The 22290-nt window shown below is 45.3% G+C and overlaps 1 protein-coding gene across 1 annotated transcript in view; it reads left to right on the top strand.

Annotated features, from left to right (window-relative positions):
- PRKCH (protein kinase C eta) overlaps positions 1–21239 on the top strand; it is a 108246-nt gene extending 87007 nt beyond the window's left edge. Inside the window, exons 12-15 of the mRNA XM_010712057.3 lie at positions 1621–1759; positions 2664–2852; positions 18665–18808; positions 19799–21239. Of these exons, the coding sequence (XP_010710359.1) occupies positions 1621–1759; positions 2664–2852; positions 18665–18808; positions 19799–19945 (619 nt within the window). The 3' untranslated portion in view covers positions 19946–21239. The remainder of the gene's footprint in view (positions 1–1620; positions 1760–2663; positions 2853–18664; positions 18809–19798) is intronic.
- Positions 21240–22290: the final 1051 nt, after the last annotated feature.

Here is a 22290-nt window from a genome sequence, read left to right as displayed (position 1 = left end):
GATGTTTCCATTTTAACAGTGAAGAGGTGAGAGAGTTGTCTCAAACTCTAGAGAGGCTTCTGGTGGTGGTGAGGGCTGTAGAATGCTAATGCAAAGCATCAGTCAATAACCTGGTTTTCACTTTGAGAGCATAGAAGATGAGTGGGATCAAGCTGGACTCAGATTTCAGCTCCCACAGATCTTCACATTGGTATGGAGATGCCAGCTGTGTTCCACTCTCCTCATTGCTCTTCCATTCCAGGAAAATAGATGTCTAATCAGAGGTCAAAATTGATTAGATTTCTGGCATGGATTTCATAAAGGGGCCCTGAGACCTTCAAATAATTAGATTTTTTTGTTTCTGTCTGGGCACCTAAATGAGTTTGAAATGGGCCTTATCTAGGCCCGTAAGTCTGTCATCCATCTCAGTAAAATGTTGATGGTAACACTTCCCTGTCTCAGAGCTTCTGTGAGCACTGTGCAGAACTCTTGGCCAAGGTTAGCCTCAGCTGAGGTGGTTACTGTGAGAGGGCTGTGACCTGGAAATTCATTCTGTATTGGAGATGTTTAAATGCATCTTGTGTGAGAAGCAGCATAAATTTTTATTTTAGTATGCTCAACTACCAGGATGTTTTTGGACACTCATTGATGCAGATTTTCTCCAAACTGTGAAGAAAAAAAAAGTGACCTATTTGCACTCCCATCATAGCTGCTTTTCTCCATCTGTGATGGTGCCTAGAGCCTGTCTGACAGCTGAGAAGCAAAGGTGCCAAGAGCTAGTATGTATTTTTAGGAAGGCATTGCCTAAGTCTGCAGATGACCCTGTACTTTCTGGTCTTGTTCCTGACGATACTTACAACTGTAGGCATTCTCCCTGATAAGCTTCTTGAAGACTTTGTCATTTTGGCAGCCCTATTTTTGATGAGGTGCTTCCTGGCAGTTACAGGTGATGTTTGGAAAATGTGCCTTTCTGCAGCTTGCTCACTGATGGCATTTAGCTCCAGGACTCTCATGGCAGGGAACAGGTATGAAACAAGGAAGCCCCCACCCCAACGAGCACTACAGAGGGAAATAGGTTATTGCATTAGCTACTGGAAGGGGTGCAGCTGGGAAGGCTTTAAAGACTTCATGAATTTGCGGGGGGAATTTATCAGTCAAGTTTGCCTCCAATACAGGGAAGTTTGGGAGCTAAACCCTGAGGAGCTGAGAGGATGTGCTCCCCCCGGCACGGTGCTTTGCCAAATCACAGCGTGTCACCTGTATGGCGTTTTGCTGCATCACAGCATCGTTACACAATTTGAAGCTCTGGCAACCTCTGTTCCACTGAGCCTCAGATCTGAGTGAGCAGGAGCTCTGCCGGTCAGGCCTGTGGTGTGTTTGGAAAACCATGTGGGCGAACTTGTATAGTACCTACCCATGTTAAATGCAGTTTGGCAGAAAAGTGTTTGTTCCTCCCTCCCTTTTGCAAGAGATGAATCAAAAGAAAACCCCTCCTGCATGACTTTTGTTTATTTTACTTCTATTTTATTTTTAATGATGATGAGGTTTGTCCAGTTTACAAGTTAAGCTTTTGGGGCCTGGGACGCTGCCTCCAATTGTGCTGGGGCTGCTCCAAGCACGTAGCAACTTGTCTCATTGCAGGGACTTGAAGCTGGACAATGTGCTGCTGGACCATGAGGGACACTGCAAGCTGGCAGACTTCGGAATGTGCAAGGAGGGCATTCACGATGGCATTACCACAGCTACCTTCTGTGGTACACCAGACTATATTGCTCCAGAGGTATGAGGAATCTTTATTTGGCCATGAAATGTCAGTTTCGAGCAGCCAGTCTGCTCTCTAGTGTCTTTAGTTAGACCTTAATTGACTGCTGGGTGCAAGGTTTCCTACTAGATGCACACTTCTGTTACTGGTCCTTGGTGCAAATAAAACATAAGGCACCAAGCTAAGCATATCTTTTCCTTAAGCAAAGGTGAGGTAAATAGTGGAGCTACAACTGCAAAAACACTTGAGGAAGAGGCACATACAGATTACAGATCCTGGCCCAGCTTAATTTGAAAGGACATCACATTCTCCCTCATTTCTCACTTCCTTTTTCTAACTTATCCCCTTCCCTGTCATTCACTAACCTCATTACAAAATTAATAGACACCTCTTTAAGGATCAGCTGCCCTCCAGATGCTGACAGATGTTTTGACAGGGTTTCAGATCCTCCTTTCAAAACAAATGAATTTTTGTTTGTGGTTGGTATTTGTGCATTTCTCACACACTCATGCTGCTTCCCCACTCCAGCTGAAAGTGTTGCTGTTGGAGCTGTGCAAGCATTTCATTCCCAGGAGCAAGGAAAAGGCGGTATCAGCTCATGCACATGGCTGCTCTGCCACTTCTGAGGCTCAGAGAGTTTAGCTGAAATTTCTTTTTTCCTCCTGATAAACTCTAGCATCATTTCTAAGATATTGTTGACCCAGTGAGCAGCCAAGCTAGTTCAGTCATTTAATAGATCTGATGTACCTTAATGCGGATCAAGGGGTTTCCAGTTATAAGTTCATGTAGACATCCAGCCAGCATAGCAGAGAGAACTGTTAGGGCACAGCAGGAACTTCTGCAATGTTTCCAAATCTCTTTTCCTCTCTGGCTCAGTTTAGGAACCTCTAGGAGTGACGTGTCATTCTCATCCCTTTTCCAGATTCTACAAGAGATGCTGTATGGCCCCGATGTTGACTGGTGGGCCATGGGCGTGCTGCTGTATGAGATGCTGTGTGGCCACGCGCCCTTCGAGGCAGAGAATGAGGACGACCTCTTTGAGGCCATTCTGAACGATGAAGTTGTCTACCCATCATGGCTTCAGCAGGACGCAGTGGCAATTCTCAAAGCGGTGAGTTCCCTCTGCTGTCTTCATTCTGTCCTGGCTTTCTTCAGACAAAACCTAGCAAAAGTTAACAGAGCTGGAGGATGGGCGCTCAGAAATTGTGGTTTCCCTGGCCCTTTCTTATCTTGGGCTGAAAGATAAACTAAAAAAGAATATCCTGCCACACTTCAGTATGCTTTCATAGTTATGTTGTTTATACGGTCCAGCAGCCAACTTGGCAAGCAGAGTGTGTACTTGTCTGCCTGTCTGGGTATTCTCTTGCTGGCTTAATGATTTACAACACATGGTCATCTTCCAGAACAGAAGTAGCAGGTATATGCAGTATTACCAGCAGTGACTGTATGATAGGACAAGGAGTAGCAGTTTTAAACTAAAAAAAGTAGGTTTAGATTAGATATAAGAAAGAAACTCTTCACTGTGAGGATGGTGAGGCCCTGGCTCAGTCTTCCCAGCAAAGCTGTGTTTGCCCCATCTCTCAAAGTGCTCAGGGCCAGGTTGGATGGGGGCATTGAGCAGCCTGGTCTGGTGAAAGGCGTCCAAATCCATGGTGGGAGACTAGATCTAGATGGTCCTGAAGGTTAGTTCTAGCCCAAGCCATTCACTGATTTTATGATTTCCATGTGACTCAAGCGTCAGTGAAGTGAAGACTTCCTGATAATCCATTGTTCTGACTGTTGGTACTGTCAGCTTTCCCCTGGGGACCACTGCCTATCTGTGTACATAAGATTCTGATTTTTGTGTGTTTGGGGGAAAAAGGGGCAGGGAAGGGGCTGTACAGCAAACAGTTTGAGGAGAGCTGCTGTTGACTGCACTTAGTTCTTGCTCTAGCATGTATTCCTGAATTTTCCCAGGACCTCTCTTATCCTGTGTCTGACATATTTGCCTGTGATGTGAGAAGGAAGCTTTTTTAGATTTCAGACTGCATGTACGAACTGTTCCCAGTGTACTGGAGATCCCTGACTTTGTCGTGAATCAGTGACAAAGGCGTTAACCTATGAGTCAGGAGACCTAACTTGGCTATTCTGCTACTGATTTGTTCTTGCCCATGATCACATCTTTTCATATTTCTAAGCACACTTCGTGTAGAGAAGGATCAGAGTATGTCCTTTCCTTGCAAAGCACTGCGAACACAGATGTATTCAAGGCTTGGTACTACTAAATGGTAATAGAAGGTCAAAGAAATAATTGGATGAGATAGCATTTTATGGTAACGTGTGGAGCGCTGACTCAAAGAAATGGAGAAATTAAATATTTAAAGAACCATTTAAAGTAGAGTTTGATTTTGTCAGGGCTTTAATCTGGGAGCCAGAATTTTTAAGGAGAATTGCTTATTGTAGTCTTCTAATGTTAATATTATTTTTTGTAGATACAGCATTGTCATTAATGTGTGAGCACCTTCTAATCACTGTTGTGTTGTTTATCTCAAAAGAAAGTGAATGTGAGCTGCCTGATTTACAGCTGTGGCAGTGCTTTCTAAGCCATGATATTAAAAGTAAGGAAAATCAGAGCACTAAACTGCTTTGGTGGCAGAAATGATAATAAGCAATTACATGGCATGGGAGGTCTATGGAAGAGCAGGGAATTAAACCCAGGGTCTCTTATGTTGCAGACTAAGGCCTTAATAGCCTCAATAATTGGATTATCTCCTCACCGAAAGTTCTGGCCTATAACCTTGAGCAGAACAAGCGAGAATTCACTTAGCTCTTGAGTGGTACAAAGCTCTGAAACTAAAATCAAATTCCCCTGCCAGGAAGATGTGATTAGGTGTAGGTACTAAGAGGTTCTCTACAAATGTGTGTATGTAGGTTTAGAAAGCACTTGATCAGCCTGCTTTCTTGAAGAGCTTCATTATAAACAAGGATAATAGGTTTTAGGACCTGTTTCATGATGATGTTATTTTGTTTTGCTTTCATTTACCATAATTGTGTGTCACCAATTTCCCCTCATCAGAAACCACCTGATTTCTGAAGATTGCATCCTGTTCATCTTTGCAGTTTCCTGATAATGACCAAGATATGTTCTTAGGCCCTCATTTAGAGCAGTGGGTGTTACTGGTGTGTTTTTGAGCACCAGTACCAAGGAAAACAAAAACAGCCTCAGTGCCCTGAGATCATGCTTAGAATTCAAATTAGAAAGATTTGGGCTCTAAAAGAAGTTTTCTTTATCTGTTTATTAATGGTTTGGGGTTTTTTTTTCCTTTGATACTGTCACTGAATTGCTGGAAGCAGGGTAGAGCTAAATCGGTGTACATGAACAGGATTTGGATGGAATCAGTACTACCAGAGCAGGGAACTGGGAAATCCCAGATCCCATATGTGTACAGTACCTTGCATGACTGGAGTGAGTCACTGGGAAATTTAGGGAATAATGGTTTCAAATCAGGCAGAGTGAACACAAACTGAGGTCTTCTGCTTCTTGGTCAAGCAAGTCCAATTAGCATGGATTTGCTTGTGGGCAGGAAGGATCTGCAGAAAAGGAAAATAACTGCTGAATGGATTTACACCACTTTATCTCAGTCTGAATAGAAGTTTTGCTTTGATTACGATCCTTTCTTGCCCTCTCCCTCAAAAATTCTATTTCTCCATAGCTCTACCCATAGCAACAAATGTATATCAGAGGAGCACTAGCCATAGTGCTATGCGATCTGTGCCTGTAAAAGAAACTCTTTCACATACTCTGCTATCAGTTAAGTAATCTCCAGTGTTTGATGACGAAGAGGCTGTGAAAGAGAAACTTTGTGAGCAGGCAGGGAGCAGAGACTGCTGGACTGTGTCTTTTACAGTGAAAGTGCAACTGGGATTTGCTTTGTTACAGCACGTTGACGTTTTGAATTTGTGAATTGTTACTAGCAAAAAGTGCTTGAGCAAAGAAAGTGGCTTTCCAGGCAGCTGGAGGCTTGGGGATTAAGTTGAGTGAATTACAAAATGAAATACAACCCTCTTGTTTCCCATAAGCAGGGTGATATTTTGGCTGCGTGTTTCACTTGCTTCACGTATGACTTTTTCAAATGCATGGCAGTCACGCTGTGTTTGTAACAGGTGGCTTGTTTGGGCGGGGGAAGGAAGGGACCTTCCAGTGAGAACTGGAGCTCAAAAGTGGGGTAATGGGAAGTAAATTCACAGGGAAAGCTGCAGGGATTTTCTTTGGTGTCAGATGAGGAGAGGAGGACAAAGTCTATTGAGTTACTCCATGGACTAATCCTCTGAGGTAGCAGTGGTTGGCCAAAAGGTTTGGAAATTTGGATGAGGATTTGCGACGTGGATGTTTTTGCTCTCCGAGCCAAGTGACAGCACAGGTTAGAAAGCTGTATCTCCCTGGGGAAGTGTTAACAGTGCTCTGCCTTTTGCACCCTGAGTTTCTGAACCTGTCGTAGCTGGGTTCAGTGAAGCCGAGATTGTCTCTTAGCATTTGGGTACCAATCTCCAGTCATAATGTCAGCTCTGAAATGCTTCTGGTTTAGCTGAAATACTGCTTCAAAAAGTGAGGCTTGGGCACATGGCTGGGTGTTCTTGGGGACACATGTCAGACTGATGTCTGTTTGCCCTCCAACTGGTTAAATACAAGTACTTTGGAGAAAGCACCACCAGAGTTAAGCAAAAAGGGTGATTCCCCTGAGTGGTTTTCTTGTGAAAAATAAACATCAGGCAAGAGAAGAGGAAGATGCAGAGGAAGCTGGCTGTGGTTTCAGTAGTCTGGTTCAGGTAGAACAGCACAGGGTAGCACTGATGCAGGAGGATTTGCACGATGAGCATTACTGTAAGGATTGGGAGAGATGGAAGGATTAGTGACTTCAGTTGAGAAAGGAAACCTGATCCATATCTCAGAGAAGAAACAACACCAGCAATATAGTGAAAAGAATGCAAAAGCAAAACTTGAAGTTTAACTGTTTTTCTAGAGAATAATAGCCTGGAAGTGATGCTGAGTCAAAAGGGAAGTGCTCTGGTTTAGTGCAGTCTCTGCTGCTTTGTGCCACTGAGTTCAGTTCCCCCCTCTGGCTCATGTGGCATTCTGTGAACTCTGACACTACTATTGAGGTGTGAACATCCACCCCATGCTCCCTAAGGCTGTAAGAGCAAAACCTAGCTTCAAATTCCCTTTCTGTTGCTAAGTTAACATCAAGGGGCTGTAGCACCTGTGAATGAGTGCTTCAAGCTCGGATGTGGAGCTCTGTGGGTCAGCTGAAGTCAGGTCCAGCTCTGAGCCCAACTGTTATGGGTACATTTTGGCTTTTGGAGCACAAGGGACTTGGGATTTTGTGCCTGGCTTTCATCAGCAGCCAGGAGCGAGATTGTGTGAGAGCAGCAGGAGGGGAAGTGGTTGAACCTTAGGAAACATTTCTTCTCAGCAAGAGTGGCGATACAGTGGCACAGCTGCCATGGGAATGGTGGGGTCACCGTCCCTGGAGGTGTTCAAGAACCACGGAGATGTGGCACTGAGGGATGTGGGCAGTGGGCATGGTGGGGTGGGCTGTGTTGGACTTGGAGGATGTCTTTTCCAACCCTAATGATTCTAAGATTCTATGAATGTGCCACACTTTAAATCCAACCCCATGGCCTCCGGACAGCCTTGAAGCCTGATCTAAAAGGAAAAGCCTCTTGTCCCATTTCTGTGAGCCCATGACAGACCAAAGACAAGAAACTCAAGGATTTCTGTTAGTTCCTTAGCTCTTTTGGCTTGCTTGTGCAACTAGTACTTAGAGCAGTATTCAATACCACGAGGCCATTGGCAGTGTAACTCAGCCCTCTCTCCTAGGAGGCAGCACACACAGCTTTTTCTGGAGACCAAAAAAGCCGCTCAGGAATGTTGTAGTGCAGATGGCACCAAGTCACTTAATTTTCAGTGGGAAAAAGGTATTGGGGCCCTTTCTCAACCACTCAGCCAACGTTCAGCTTGCTAATTAAAAAAGCCGTTCAAAACTTTCCGTAGGAGTTTGTCATTCCTTTGGTGCCCAGAGAAGTGAATATAAAGCTGCCTTAGGTCCCACTGTCACTTAATGTCAGAGCAGGCAGGGCCACGGGAGAATTCCCAACAATGTAGTGCTGGTGGCAGGTGTGTAATCGTTTGTGTGCGGCTCCGGAGACAAGTTCTCTCCAGCTTGGGAGGGTGAAGCATGCATATTGCTGGAAATGGGGCCAAATTCTGCCTTAAAACAAGGGGTTGACTTAGGAAGCATGGGTAGTCAATTGTAGAAGTGCTTTGTGATGGTTGGTTTTTTTATATTCACATATAGAAAGATGTTAAATAATAGTAGAAAAAGTGTGGGTATGTTAGTTTTATTCTTCCCTAAATCTGCAAGTAGCGCTAGGCCAGGAAAAACTAAATGTTCTGTGTTCCTTTCCCTTCTTCAGTGAAAATGAGCTGTGTTTTTCTTTGTTTCAGTACAGTTGTGAGCGATGACTCCGAATGAGATATAAATGTTATTTACTATTATTTTTTTGTGTGTAGGAGTTAAATCCAGGAGTCTGTGGGGAGTACAGATTGAGGATAATAATCTCCCACTATTGTGAAGTAATTCTTAGAGCTTCAGTTAACCCACATGCCCAGAGCACAGGGCAGGTCAGTCTGGCTGAATGCAGGATAACTGTTCCAGCAGAGCCCTTGAAGAATTGGACTGTGCTACAAGAGCTTACTGTAACAGGCTGAGAGGAAAGAAGATTGGGGAGAAACAAAACAAATACCCCCAGGGCACTCCACACAAGCATGGCAGCAGAATGCAAAGTGAGGATTGAGCTGAGCTACAGGAGGAGTGAACTGCATGGTGAGGGGATAACATTGTGAGCACCCAAAGTCTTGGTGAGCATCCCTTTTGTGCTGCTTTAGCTTATTTTCAGGAAGGTTTTCTGGACGGTGAGCACTCGTTGCTGAACCAGACTGGCCCCAAGCCTGTAAGTAACTTGAAAATGTCATTAATGTGGAGAGAAAGGAGAGGCCAGGGTTCTTGCAGCAGAAAGACTTAGAGGCAGATTTTAACATAATCTAAGCGAACAGCCTGCAGTGACAGAGGAGTGGAAAGAAAGAGCTAGTTTTTAGACATCTGAGTGAAGAGATGTACATGCTCCAAGCTGCCTGCTCTCCACAGCTGCTCCCTGAACATCAATACGGAGGATGAGGTCTTCTGAACTGTTCTTAGATGTTTCTTCTCTTCGTTCGCTGTGCTTGCTTGCAGTCCAGCACACCTGGATGCTGGGAGGTCAGAACTAGTAGGAACTGTCATCAGCTCAGACACCATGGTAGATGCCTGAATCCTCCCTGCATGCTGCAGCAAGCGATGCGTGACTCAGAGCACCTTTGCTGTAGTTGACCTGGCACATCCAAGCACCATACATATGTGCTTCCCACTGCCTTTCTGCCTTGCCTTTTCCCTCAGCCCTGGGCAGTCAGTTTGGCCGCAGTGTGAGCAAGGCCAGACCTTGGTGCTTGTGCTCCCCTGTCCTCACCTAAATGCTGAGGAGATGTGAAGCAAGGCAGCCACGTGGCGATGGTGTAATGTTGCAGACATTTCTTGTTCGCTGCTGCACAAGGCACATGGCTCTTCTTTGCACTTGCATCCTGCAGATCTGAGCTGGGCTCTTTCAAACAGACAGAAGAATGCACATAATCTGTTCCACATGCAGTGCTGGAATAGTGAGAATGAACCTGGTTTTGAATGAACCAGATGCTGGGAGTGTTTTTTAAACAAAGATTAAAAGGAAAAGGAACAACACAGTGGTGGACCCACTGAAATCAAAGAGGGAGTGAGATGGTCTCATTGCTTTATCCTCAGAGCCAAGGAGCCAGCTAACAGAGGCAGATATTAAAAATGCCTTCAAATATTCCAATAAATTATTCTCCTTGGCATCCCTTCAGAGCTGGCTGGCTCCATAAATCCCTTTCACAGTTTGATTAAGCTTTGGCTGTCACACTCGGGCAGATATTTGAATCTCTGTGAAACTCTATGCCGGATCTGTGTAAACATTTTTTCTTTGTTTTGTTTTCAAAAATGCTTTCATCTTGCATTTCCTGGTTGGCTCTGGAGCCTCTGCAGGAAAAGCAGGACCCTGGAGCCGGTTGTTTCCCAAGCAAGAAGGAATTCTGCAGCTTTAAATGATCTCTTGTCTGAACCATTTATGCAATAAACATGCGGTGTGGTTAAGTGACAGGGCCAAGTCTTACTTCTTTTGCCTGAGCTGGCATCTCCATTACTATAATGTCCTGTCCCTTTGCCATGTAATTCTTAAAAAGCAATCAGTATTCCCCAGTGATTTTAATCTCTTCTGTTGATTGATCACACTCCTTTCCGATGTGTTCCTCTTCCCTGCAGTAATAGCCTCCTGCTTCTGAATAATTCACTGTGAAGGAAAGCTAATGCCATCGGTGTATAGCCTGCCAATGCCAAATTCATCTTGAAGTTGTCATCAGATCTTTTACCTTTCCTTTCTCAATAGGCTGAAATTGGCTTCTTATTTAAGCCCACAGCATGCAGGCTCTGATTTGCTTCACAACAAAAGCTCCTAACCCTGCCTATTGTTATGGCAATTATGATTCATCCTTCTCTTTCCTGCCAGAGATTTAAAAAGAAAAAAAAAGAAGTGACATTCATTGTGCCAACTTTCCACTTTCTTTTTCTTTTTTCTGCTTGCTCTTGGTGCATAGGAAGGGGCAATTCCTGTGGCCAAGCCTAAAAGTTGTGGCCTGGACTGACTGCTCAGCTGTGCCACAGATAAACACAGTGATTATAGACCCTCAAGAGTGTTTTGGTGGAGTTCATTAAAATGTAATCCTGGGGAAGGGCCGAGAGTTCCCTTGAGAACCCGGCTCCCACCTGGACATGGGAATAACCACTCCTTACTTGCAGCTGGGGCCATCTCTGCCCATGGAGAGCCAGTGCATCCAACTGGGGGGTCCCAGCGCTCCCCTTGGGGCTGTAAATCTCCAATTGTCCCAGTTGTTCAGGGCTGTAGGTCTTTCTGTCCAGTCGTCCTCCCAGCGTTGACCTTTCTGACCCACTCTGTCTTTTCAGGAACTTTGAAATTAAAAGAATTGAAATATAACCACGACCATGAAAGTGCTCCTTTGAAGTATTTTCCTGTGATTTTTTTTTCTTTTTTTTCCTAATTGGCCTTTACAGGTTTGTCTAGGGCACTTTAGTCCCCTTTGTACTTGACCCTATGTAAATAGGCCACCCAGGCTTGTGTAATAAATTCCCGGCTCCTCTTGACAAGACTATCAGAAAAGGATTAATTGTTTTCCCGTGGAACCCTGGGGAGATCTTAGAGCTGGTTAAAAGGAGAGTGGGATCGTGCCCCTGTCTGTTAATGAGCGTGCTGCTCATTCCCTCTGCACGTTTGTATTACCCTGATTGATGTATTGATTTAGTAATTGAGCTGCGTATCCCCGTGGTGTATCCATAATCCATAATCCAATGGGGACACTTTAACAACAGCAGCTTGGTATCGAAGCTCCAAGCAGCCCATACAGCGGGTGACCCATGTGGGAGCTGGGTTGTGCCCATTCGTTCTCAAAACACAGGCTGGTAGAGTGACATCTTGACTCAAACCTATGTTAAATAATCTGATGACTAAAGTTAATTTCTCTGTGTTATTTATTAGATGAGTACCGAAGTCAGGAGTTACCATCAGAGCCCAGCATAAAGCTCCTGCGTCTAATGTTTGTGGCCTTTTCGTTCTGCATTAGTGTGGATGAGTTAAACTGGGTGGGAGGAGGCAGAGAGGCAGATTTCAACACAGCAAGGAAGTTTGTAACTATTCAAGCATGATTATTTTTGGCCCTAGTCTCACTTAATGATAGTGAGCAAAGTTGAACCTCCAGGAAATGTGGAGCCAGGTGTGTCCCTCCCATGTGTGAGGTGCTCTGTTTACCTTAGTTCATTTAGGAGCAAGGCTGACAATTGATTTTTACCTCCCTTCCCATTCGTTTTTATCTGGAGAGGGAAATAACTGAGACTTCACATTCTGTCTTTATCTCTTCGTTCACTTTCCCTTTAAAATGCTCTCAGGGCAGCCTTGTACTGCAGCCTGGCACTGCGCTCACCAGACCTGTTTAGCGCTGGAGGATTTCACCTGCTCACAGTTCTGTCACCAGCACCCCGGGATGGGGTCATGGTGCCACGTGCACACGTATCCCAGCTTACAGTGGATTGCAGTGGTGCAAGTCATGGCTTTTAGCAATCGATCCTGCTGTGTGCAGGGTGGAAAGCTGAAATGTTGCATGGCCATTAGTGGCTGCTGTCAGAGCAAATCCTCGATGTAAAATTAAGGCAGCACTCGAGAGTGGTCAGTGGGACCAGGCTGTGGTATGACAGCAATGGAGGGTGGTAGGAGCCTTGCCCAAGAGAGCAAAATGCAAAGCTGGCTCAAAAGAGCAGCTTTTCATTTAAGAATAGAAGAAGAAATAAAAAAGCCTCTCTGCTATACTAAAGCCTCTTGACTTCCAGTCATTAAAAATAATACAGACATTGACAACTGGAGCCACAGAGCCATCTTTCTTCTCTTTGTTAGAGGTGGATGAGGGGTAGTGAAACCTCAGACTGCAGGTCTGTTTGCCTTATATAATGGACAGCCAAACTGTTTTCAGCAACTGCAGCGTTCCGTCAGGAGATTCATAGAGAGAACCCTTAATTAGAGTAATTGCTCTATTTATGTAATGATTCCCTTTTGTCTAAGATCAAATGGATCTTTGAGAAATCTTATTTCCTTTTGAGTTAATTTCTGCCCTGTTAGTTCAGCATATGAATCCTAATGAGCACGAGCATGTTCAGTATCTCGCAATCTCCCCACTGTCCCTCATTACTAGAGTGGAGACTGTGGGGCCTTAACCTTCTCTGCTGCTGGTCTGCACTTGGATAGCAACACGAGGAGCACCAACAGGCAGGAAAAGCTAATGCCATGAACTGGCAAATCTCTCTTGCTTCTAACAGCTCAGGATTGATCATTGCATGTGCACAATCCTGAAGAAATCAACTAAAAATCGACTTTTACACAGGTGGATACTGTTAGGATGGGGAGGTGGTTTTGAACTAAAAGAGAGGAGCTTTAGGTTAGATGTTGGGGAAATTTTTCAGTCTGAGGGCAGTGAGGCACTGGCGCTGCTGCCCAGAGCTGTGGGTGCCCCATCCCTGGAGGAACCCAAGGCCACAGATGGAGCCCTGGGCAGCCTGGGCTGGTGCCTGATGTAGTAGTTGGCGACCCTGCCTGCGTCAGGGGAGTTGGAACTGGATGATCTTGGTGGTCTCTTCCAACCCAAACCTTTCTGTGGTTCTGCGATTCTGTATTTCTGTAAAGACGATTTTGAGGCAAATGGAAGTTGTCATGGTGAGGAGGTGGGACTGAAGATCTGCTCTCATACCCACGGCAGGCTGCCCTGGGCTCAGCAAAGTAGAGCAGGAGTTCCTCTGGTTCTGTCCTGCCAGTCTGCAAGATGGGGAATACTGTGGGCTTGCATTTAACAGATGCGTTGCTCGGGGGCAGTGCTTTCTCTTTCAAGGTGAATGCACTCTGCCAAGAGCAACAGAGTGCTGGGGGGAGCTGGCACATCCAAGGTGTTCTTTAACACAAGAAATAACAATGGACTCCTCTTCCAGATGGCTGACAGTGTGAAAGGAATGATTGTATTCCTCGAGCATTTCTTCTGTGGAGGAGTCTGGGTTTGTTGCTGCTTTCCTAGAACATGAAGGAACTTCATGGAATCTATTCACCGTAATATTACTCACAGCATGAATTATCCTGACGCAAGTAGCACGCAAATGAATTACATAAAATCCTATCAGAATGTCACTATTGAGAGTGGGAAACTGTAAACTCTAGGAAATGAGCACCTACAAACATCTGCCTTGTACAAACATCACCTCACAGACCTCCAAGCCATTGCACTCATTTACACACGCTGCCTCTTGAGACGGGAGCTGCATCACAGCACGTGGGCAGTGCTGGAGAAGCACAGTGCAGCCCTGTCCTGCAGCTGGGGACTCCAACCCTTCCCAGCATGATCCCAGCAACGTGGGTCCCTGTGCCCCGGCAGCCGCCGCACTCCCTCACCTGCCATGGGCTGAGCTCCCAGGGCTGACGCAGATTTTTCCCACTGCTTGGCACTGCTGTTTCTGCATTTTTTCCTTGTAACTTCACACGAGGGCTAATCTCCACCTCTTCACTTCTTGTTGTGACTTGCTGCGTTTTCTTTCAGTAAATGTTTTTCAAATGGTTTCATGAAGTCATGTTTTTGGCTCTTTCCTGCTGCTGGATTTGGCTGCGCTGTTGCTGAGGGGTTGGCTGAGGTCAGTGAGAGCCCTGCTCCACTGTGCCCTTAGGGACCCAGCCCAGGGGTGCTGTTTGCACTCCCTGTCGCTGGATGTGATCATAGCCAAGGCCCGGTGGCCAAGTTCAAGCTGAACACTGGTTGACTTACTATTGATTTTGCTGGGAGGCCTTCTGATTTTTGGTGATGATGTGTTTCTTTTTGCTAAGGAACATTGCTAGTTTGCTTTGTTAGTGTTACTGTTGGACTTTTCTGTGTTTCTTCATTGGACTTAGCATACCAGACGGTGACATTCGTTATGGATTTTGGATAATCGTGCAAAATTAGAGATAATAAACACTGGGAGATTACATTTTGCCATGAAAAACTTTCTGCAGAACATCTTCTTTCACCACCTGCAAAAACACTGGAGATTTGTACTTGGAAGGACATTTAGGACTACCCAACCTGAGCCTAGCTGTGAAGCAGGAGTCTGACCCTGTGCGTGCCAGGAGCAGCCAATACTTTGTAAGGCTTTTACCAGCCCCAGAGCTTGGCTGTTTCTGAATGCAGTAAAGGTGATCTGCACTTCCAAAAAGTTTTCCCTTGCACAGCCTGCCCTTGGGAAGAGGGCAGCATCTGTGCTCTGAGCACACAACTCTAACTGTCCTTCTGCTGATTGCTTCAGAGGTGCTGCTTATATGGTCGTAGCTGTGGGTACAGGCTCCAGGTACTTACTTCAGAGATGAAAGCTGGGCTTGCCATTAAGTTCCTCAGAAACCCCTAGTTCTTTGTTTGCTGTGCTCTAAATGCCATCAGATACCAGAGCCATTTTGAGACAGGCCTTCAGATACTGCCCTATTGCAGCAGAGAAATGTCAGTGCTGCCTCAGGTAGAGAGAGAGAAGAGTTTGTGGACTTTAAGCTTTGGGAGGTTATTATATTCTTCTTTCTTTCTGACCTCCTGCATAATGCAAACTGCATCATCCAGTTTTTTGTCAGTGCAGTAATTTCTGGTGAATTCGGGTAGGCTTTGAGTGGGTTAGCTGTATGTTCTAGTGGAAACTGACTTCAATAATGCCATATATAATTTATATTTCTCATACAAGACAGCAGGTGCAAAACCAGTGCTCTTTCTGTTGGAATCACGGTTTGATTTTCAGCTTGATTGTCTGATAAGGACTGGAGTCGCTTCCCAGATAAGACAGCCCAACCTTCTCCAGGCTACTGAGGCAGACCTGCTGCTTCCAAAATTCACCAGAACATTTCATGTAAGGGAAGAGCAGCAGTGGCTGATATCTGTTTTTCTGTCACAGCAGCTGGATGTGGACTTATATGTACATTCACAGGCTGAGTGATCTGACAGGGAGCTGTGGGTGCCTGGAGACGGGAGCGTGTTTCGCTGACTTGTGGAGGCAACATTTGCAGTGCCAGTTCCCATGCGCAGATGCAGTCAAGAGGTCTCAGCACAGTGTACAGTAAATTTATCAGGGGTGGAAGTTAACAGTAAGAGGTCATCCTTTGAAACTATATCCCACTCTTTTGTTGAAGCAGATTGTTAGGGTTTGAGTCCCATGAAAGAGAAGCCTCTTCGTGCTACATTGATACTCCTTATAGAGTGCATGATATACATTTACTCCATTAGCTCACTTCAGAGGGTTGCACTATCTGAGAGGGAAGCTATTGGGAGTTTAAAAAACCTCGCCAAAATCTTTTGTGTGCTGGTGGGTCACTCTAGCACCCTGCTTTTACAGATGAAGAGAGGCAGCAGCACTGAGCATGTGCCTGGTGGCTAGGGATTGTGCTGCTTGATTGTGTATCCCATCCATCAGCTTACTGCTTTTGTGGTGAGGATTAACTCAGAGAGTTTCTGCAGCAGCTCAGCATCACTCTCAGCAGCCAGTGGGGAGAACGTGTTCCAGCAGTGGGTGAGTTTGAAGTGTTCACTCACCTCCTGCCTTCTCTGTACAGCAGACTTGGAGCAGGTGGAGCCTAGAGTTGCTTGATGCTTGGTGTCAGCTGAAGTTTCTCAATACATGGGTTGAGTGCACAAACTAGAGCTAGCTGGTCAGCTCTAAGCAGTTTTGACTCTTGTTTTGTTTTTTTCAGAGCCCAAAACAGCCCACCTCAAGGAATGGCACTTGGCTAATCCTTATCCTAACAAAAGGGGTGCTTTAAGCAGTAAGGAATGCATTTACATTGGCTCTCTGCTTGTTGCATCGGATGCCTTAGCTTGGTGCAATTTTGGCATCATCTTGAACAAAGCAAGCAAATAGGAATGTAAACACACTTTTATATCCCAGGGCCCTGAACTGGTCTGGGAACGAGCAGTCTGGTTTAGGCTTTGGTCTCTTATGGTTGTGCACGAATGGGAACCTGAGAAAAATATGTTAACTTTCCAGAGATCAAGTCTTACATGATTTCTCCTTATACACGTTTAGCAAAAGCTTCCTGGCATAATGGTGCCAGTGGTAGGTTGGGAGCCAGGGGATGTGGGCCTTATTCCCAGCTTTTTCTCTCCTCTTTGCCTTGTCTTTTGGACTCTTTCAGTCATTACCACTCCCAGAACCAGTGAGCTCTGATCTTGTTTGAGCTTTCTAGATGTTCCAGCAATGCAAATCAGAGCTAGTGAGGTGCAGATATCCATCTGTGGGGACAAAGATCTGGGCAGGAAATTTCTAGAGAAGTATGGGGTTACCAGGAGATTTCTGGCATGTTTTGCAAACCAGACAAGTTTAGTTAAAGACTTGCAAAGGCTTGTTTGAGCCAAGTCTCTTGAGAGATTTTGGTTGGACCTATTTCTGGTTTGGAAACCAAAATATTGTTTGGAGATCAGAATTACATAAAAATTTTGGGCCAGAGTCCCTTGGGAAGCAAATCGTGTTGGATTCTGTTGGTAGGAAGGGACAAAAATGTGTTGAAAGGGTCAGGGAAAAAAAGAAGTTGTGCTGTTCCTTTGGCTTGGCCCTGAAAAAGCTGCATGAGTGAAGAATCCAGGGAGAGCACGTGGACGCCCCAGCTGGAGAGAACCATGCTGGTTCGTTCCTGTCCTGGTGATGGCTCTTACAACCTGGATGCTCTCAGCAGTGCTTGTATTGATGGGGTGGGATGGTGGGAAACCAGCTTTGCCATAGGGAATGCAGCAGCAGTAGCTGTCCTGAGAGATGTCAGGATGGTGGGAGGTCACATTGGAGCTGGGCTTTTGTGCCAATTTATCAGATTCTGGGGTCCTGTGAGGTCTCTGAGCTGCAGATATCCCCTCATCTTTGGCTCTGAAGGCTTCCCCAGACAGAGCACTGGAGAATACTCTGGCAGTCTTCTTTCTTCTCTCTGTCATCTCTCTAGGCATGGAATGACAAGACTTTTTATCCTCTCGACCTAGCAGAGTTTGTCCCTTCTGAAAAGCTCCTGAAGTCAGAAGCAAGTTGGCTTCTTGCTGCATCTCCCCTTCTTTTCATTTCCTCACAGCCCAGATGCAGCAGACTTGGTCATTCCCGAAACAGTGACCGATTGTCTGGTTTGGCTGGTTCAGCTATTTGGTAAACATAATGCTCTTTCATCTTCGAGGAAATCGTCTGGACACCTCCACCAGAGTGGGGCTTGCTTTATGTTGCTGTTTCAATAGGCAAATAAAAGCAGCTATTTTCCCAGCTTAAACATAACCTGGTTTCTCCTACGAATTAGAAATACTTGAAGGGAAGGAAAAGATTGTGTGTTACTGAGTTTTTAAGGACTATAATCCTAAGTTAACAAGCACACTAGCTCTTTTTCTGCCTTGGGAAAGGATTCTTCTCCTCCCCCAATATTTCCCTTCCCCTTAAGAAACATCTGAAGCACTCACACTTCATCATTCTTGTTGGGACCTAACGAGGGCAGCCATCAGTGCCCTCTCACACTGTGTGCACGGTCCATGGCTTTCCTTTTGCTCCTTGGGCAAATCAGGGCGCTTTGGCTGAAGTTTCAGATTTCTTTTCTCTAGTAGCAGAGTAAAGTGTGTTACAAAAGGAAACCCTCTTTTGGAGTTTCACCATTGAGAGGAGGAGACAGTCACCTGTAAGTATTCATCTGCTCAAAGTTTTGGGAAGTATGAAAGCCAATGCCTCACTGTTTTTTTCTGTTTCCTAAGATGACAGGAAGGAAAGCGTAGGCTCCTGGCTGCGCTTCAGCGGGCTGAGGCTTAGGAAAAAGACACAGTTCAGGACAGGCTCTCATCCAAAGCCTGGCTGGTGGGTGAACAGCATTGAGTGAGAGCTTGTATTCCTCAGAAATTAATACAGAAATAAATAACACCCCAGACACTGTGTAACATCTACAACGTTACAAGTGGTGCACTTCAACTTTCTTTTCTTTCGGTTACCAAGGTTTTGACTGAAATAATAAGAGACCAGGGAGAAATACACCCAGATTTCTTCCTCTAGAGAATGAGTCAAGTTCCTTGCATGCAGTTCCAGTACAGTGAAATCGAGAAGTCTGGCCAGCAACTGGGTTCAACAGGAAAGCTGAGGACAAGCTTTTGTGCCACCACTAATAGGTCTTTCTCCCTTGGCCCTGCCGGGCAGGAGGAAACAAACAGCCCTTTTTGTTTTGCAGTTCATGACGAAGAACCCCAGCATGCGGCTGGGCAGCACAGCATTGGGTGGTGAGAGCGCGATCCTGCGGCACCCCTACTTCAAAGAGCTGGACTGGGAGCTGCTGAACCAGCGCCAGATGGAGCCACCATTCAGACCCCGAATTGTATGTGGGAAGGAGGGCTGGGGGAAAGAAAGGGGCCTGTTTTTGTTTTGTCTCTTCTGGGGTTTTTAAGCAGGTTTATTGCTGTGACATCCAAAAGGCAGAGGAGGAAATGCAGCCTTGACTTGAAAGCTCTGGTCTGGGAAGCAGGAGGTTGGTCTTAGCTTGGCTGCTGGTTGGACAAATGACGTTGTCCAGATTGCTTTTCCTCTCCATGCTGGATTTTCAAAGTCAGCTCAGTGCCAAAAGAGGCAGGTTTGTAAAAGCAGGTGCTGAAGGTCAGGCACCTAGCTACCCTTTGCCTTGCCCACATATAAAACAGGGTAAGTAATCCTCATTCTACCTGCCCCACTACCAGTGCTGCCCATTTTCCCAGTGGTGCCACGTGTCCAAAATGATGCTCTGTGATGTTCTTCCCTGGGGAGAGACTTTCCAGGGTCCTCTCTATGGCTTCACTGCCTTTGAAGTTACTGACTAGGCTGGCTGTATCTCATGCTGTGGTCACACTGCTAACTCTTAACAGCAGTGGGCAGCTTGGTCCTGTTCCACAGAGCTCAGTGGGTACAGGATAAGGCATCCTGGGGAACTGCAGCGATACAGGATCAGCCACTTGATTGGTTTTTAATGTTAATCAAAGACTAAGGGATCCTCCTTAGTGTATCCATGGCTTGATCTGTGCTAACACTGGAGGAAAGGGACTGATTTATGTGCCCTGTCCTTTTGCATCAAGGCAGGCAACCCTTCAGCAGCAGCATCAGTTAAATCAATGAGAGGTTTGCCTGTCAAAAGCCTGCGAAGACTCTAAAAGGCTTTACACTGTAAGAGGCTCTGAGGGGCACTCAGCTGCTCCCGTACAGACCCAGAAAAATCTCTGTAAGCTTTGTTGAGGTAACGGTTCATTGCACTAAAGACTGGACTAAGGATGCAAAGTGAGTATCAAGCTGATGATGCATACTTGTGACATCTCTTCCCTTTGTCTTTTCCATTTGACAGAAATCCAAAGATGACGTGAGCAACTTTGATCCTGATTTTATAAAAGAGGAACCCATTCTGACTCCCATTGAAGAAGGCATTCTTCCTATGATAAACCAGGATGAATTTAGAAACTTTTCATTCACAAGCCCAGAACTGCAGCAATAGCTTCGACTCTGAGAAAGGGCTGCCTAGAGGACTGGGGGGGATGAAATGAAAACCAGGTTTACCAGAAATTTCATTCTCAAAGATTAACAGTGCACTGACTTTACATGATACAGAAGCACCACCGTCAATATTACCTTAATGTGAAATTGAAACCTTCCTGTGTTTGTAGGATTTATTCATCTCTTGGATCAAATATTGACAGAGTGGAACAAATGTGATATTGTAAATAGCTGCTGCAGATGGAGAATTGGATGCTGAGCTACTTGGCTCAGCCTGAATGTCCTCGCTTGCAGCGAATTCGAGGAGTTGACATGAGCACGAAACGAGTGTCTTGCAGCTCTGAGCCAAACAGACTTGTAATAATTCTGATTGTTTGCAAGGCTGTTTTGTGGAGTCCCAGCACTGTTCAGCACTTGAGAACCATGATCCAGCAGATCCCATGGCCTGATTGAAGCAGATATTCCTGCTGACTCTACCTGTTTCTGAAGTATTTATTTCTTTCCGAAGGACAAATAACTCTCTTTGCCGCTGTTTGGGTTTGCAAGTGAAATATTTCATTGTGCTAACTGGCAGAAGGAAAAAAACAAGTGCCCTGTGCCCACACAGATTCTTCCAAATCAAAGGGAAGTCACGTGCTCGTTGTGTTTTACTGTTTGTGCGATATGAAAAGTTTCAGTGTTGCATTCTGTGAAATGCCTTTTTACATCACGCATCTTCAATGCTCCATTCTTTGCCTCCCAGCTGTTTTCAACTATAATGTAACCAGTAAAACCTTACTGTTTATTTAGGCCCATTCTATTTAATTATGCTATACAGAGCCCCTTTTGTGGGTTTAGTGCCTCATTAAAATTTTGATCCAAAGTGGTATTGCTAATTTGTAGCATTATTGTAATGGGAGCTGCGAAGCTGGGAAATGCCTCGAAGTTGCTGACCAGTAAGTAACGTAAAAGGATGACTTTCTCCCAAGAGAATGATAAGCCTTATGTGAGAAAAGGGTGATTTGGTTTGGCTTAGATTTAAGGGCTTATTACTCACAGGGGCACTTCTTTTCAATTGCAGCTTCAAGCGTCTGCCGGGCAGATGGAGGCAAGTTTTTAGTGCTGTTTGTGGAAACCAGACAGAAGTCAGACTGTGAGATATTTCTGTGATTTTCCTGTAGCTCCGTGGTACAACTTTGCATTCTCTGCTAGGCTTGAAGCTGTTATGTCAGCATTATAATCTCTTTTTGGGCTGATGAATTACAGGAGAAGAAGGATTTCAAACTTACTGTTGAAAGGGCGTTTACTTTACTTTTCCTTACTTTTACTTTTTATTTCTACCCCTAAACCATCCACTGAACTGTTTGGCAGGTGCGGCATAGGTTTTGTTACCTTTGGACTTTTTTTGCCTTTGTGTTTGTGTATTGTACCACACCTCCCTCTTTATTTCCTGCATTTTCTCTGTAATCTAAGCATGGCTTCATCCTCTGGTCTCCTCGCGTCCGTGGACGTATTCTGGCTATATTGCATCCAGCTAGGCTCTGAGGCCTTTGCTGATCTGTAGGTAGCTGGCTTCATCAGAGCGGGGCAAGAGAGGAGGAAGGACAGGTGTGTGTGAAAGAAAGAAGAGCGGATATCCACAAAACTAATCCAAGAGCCAAATGTGCAAGCTAGCTTGAGTTGCTTTCTCATGTAGGAAGAAGTGTACAGGAATGAATGTGTTTGTGTGGCATCTGACTGACGTGTGTTAAGCATAGTGTTTGGTGCAAGTATGACTCTTAAGTAGCCCCAGCATTACTAACTGCAGCATTGCTGGCTTCCCAGGGGTAGTTGCAGCAAATGGGACCACTGAGACTGGAAGCACCAAAACTTTTGATGCAACCTTTTATGAATTTTGTGACAGTTTTTTGATTCACTCTCTGTTGAGGATTATGAATGAGCCATCTTTCCCTGGAGATCAGTGCAGGAGAACAGTAAGTGACAGGTGATTTTGCCAACATGTTGGTGACATCCCAGGTTTTCATTGGTTGTGCTTTCCTTGGGGCTCGGGAAACCTGGAATGATTTCTCTTGGAAGAGCTGCTGTTGTCTTCAGCATCAAAACATTTGATCCTGTCTCCACAACCACAGAGTCCAAGCTTATACTGCTTATACTACAGGTGGCACAAAGCATGTGGAAGATACACCTTTCGAGAATTGTGTTGGGATAACAGATCCCTCCTCAACCAATCCATCCTGAAAGCTTGGGGAATGGAAACTAGGACGCTTCTGTAGGTGTGCCGTTGTGATTTGTGTGAAGTGGAAATTCACTCAAGCTTGAAGCTTGTAGATCACTGGCAGATGTAAAATGGCATCTGAGGCCATCCTA

This window comes from Meleagris gallopavo, chromosome 5, assembly GCF_000146605.3.
Source record: "Meleagris gallopavo isolate NT-WF06-2002-E0010 breed Aviagen turkey brand Nicholas breeding stock chromosome 5, Turkey_5.1, whole genome shotgun sequence".
Lineage (NCBI taxonomy): Eukaryota > Metazoa > Chordata > Aves > Galliformes > Phasianidae > Meleagris > Meleagris gallopavo.
Note: the sequence above shows the minus strand (reverse complement) of the source record. Positions and strands in the feature narration are given on the sequence as shown.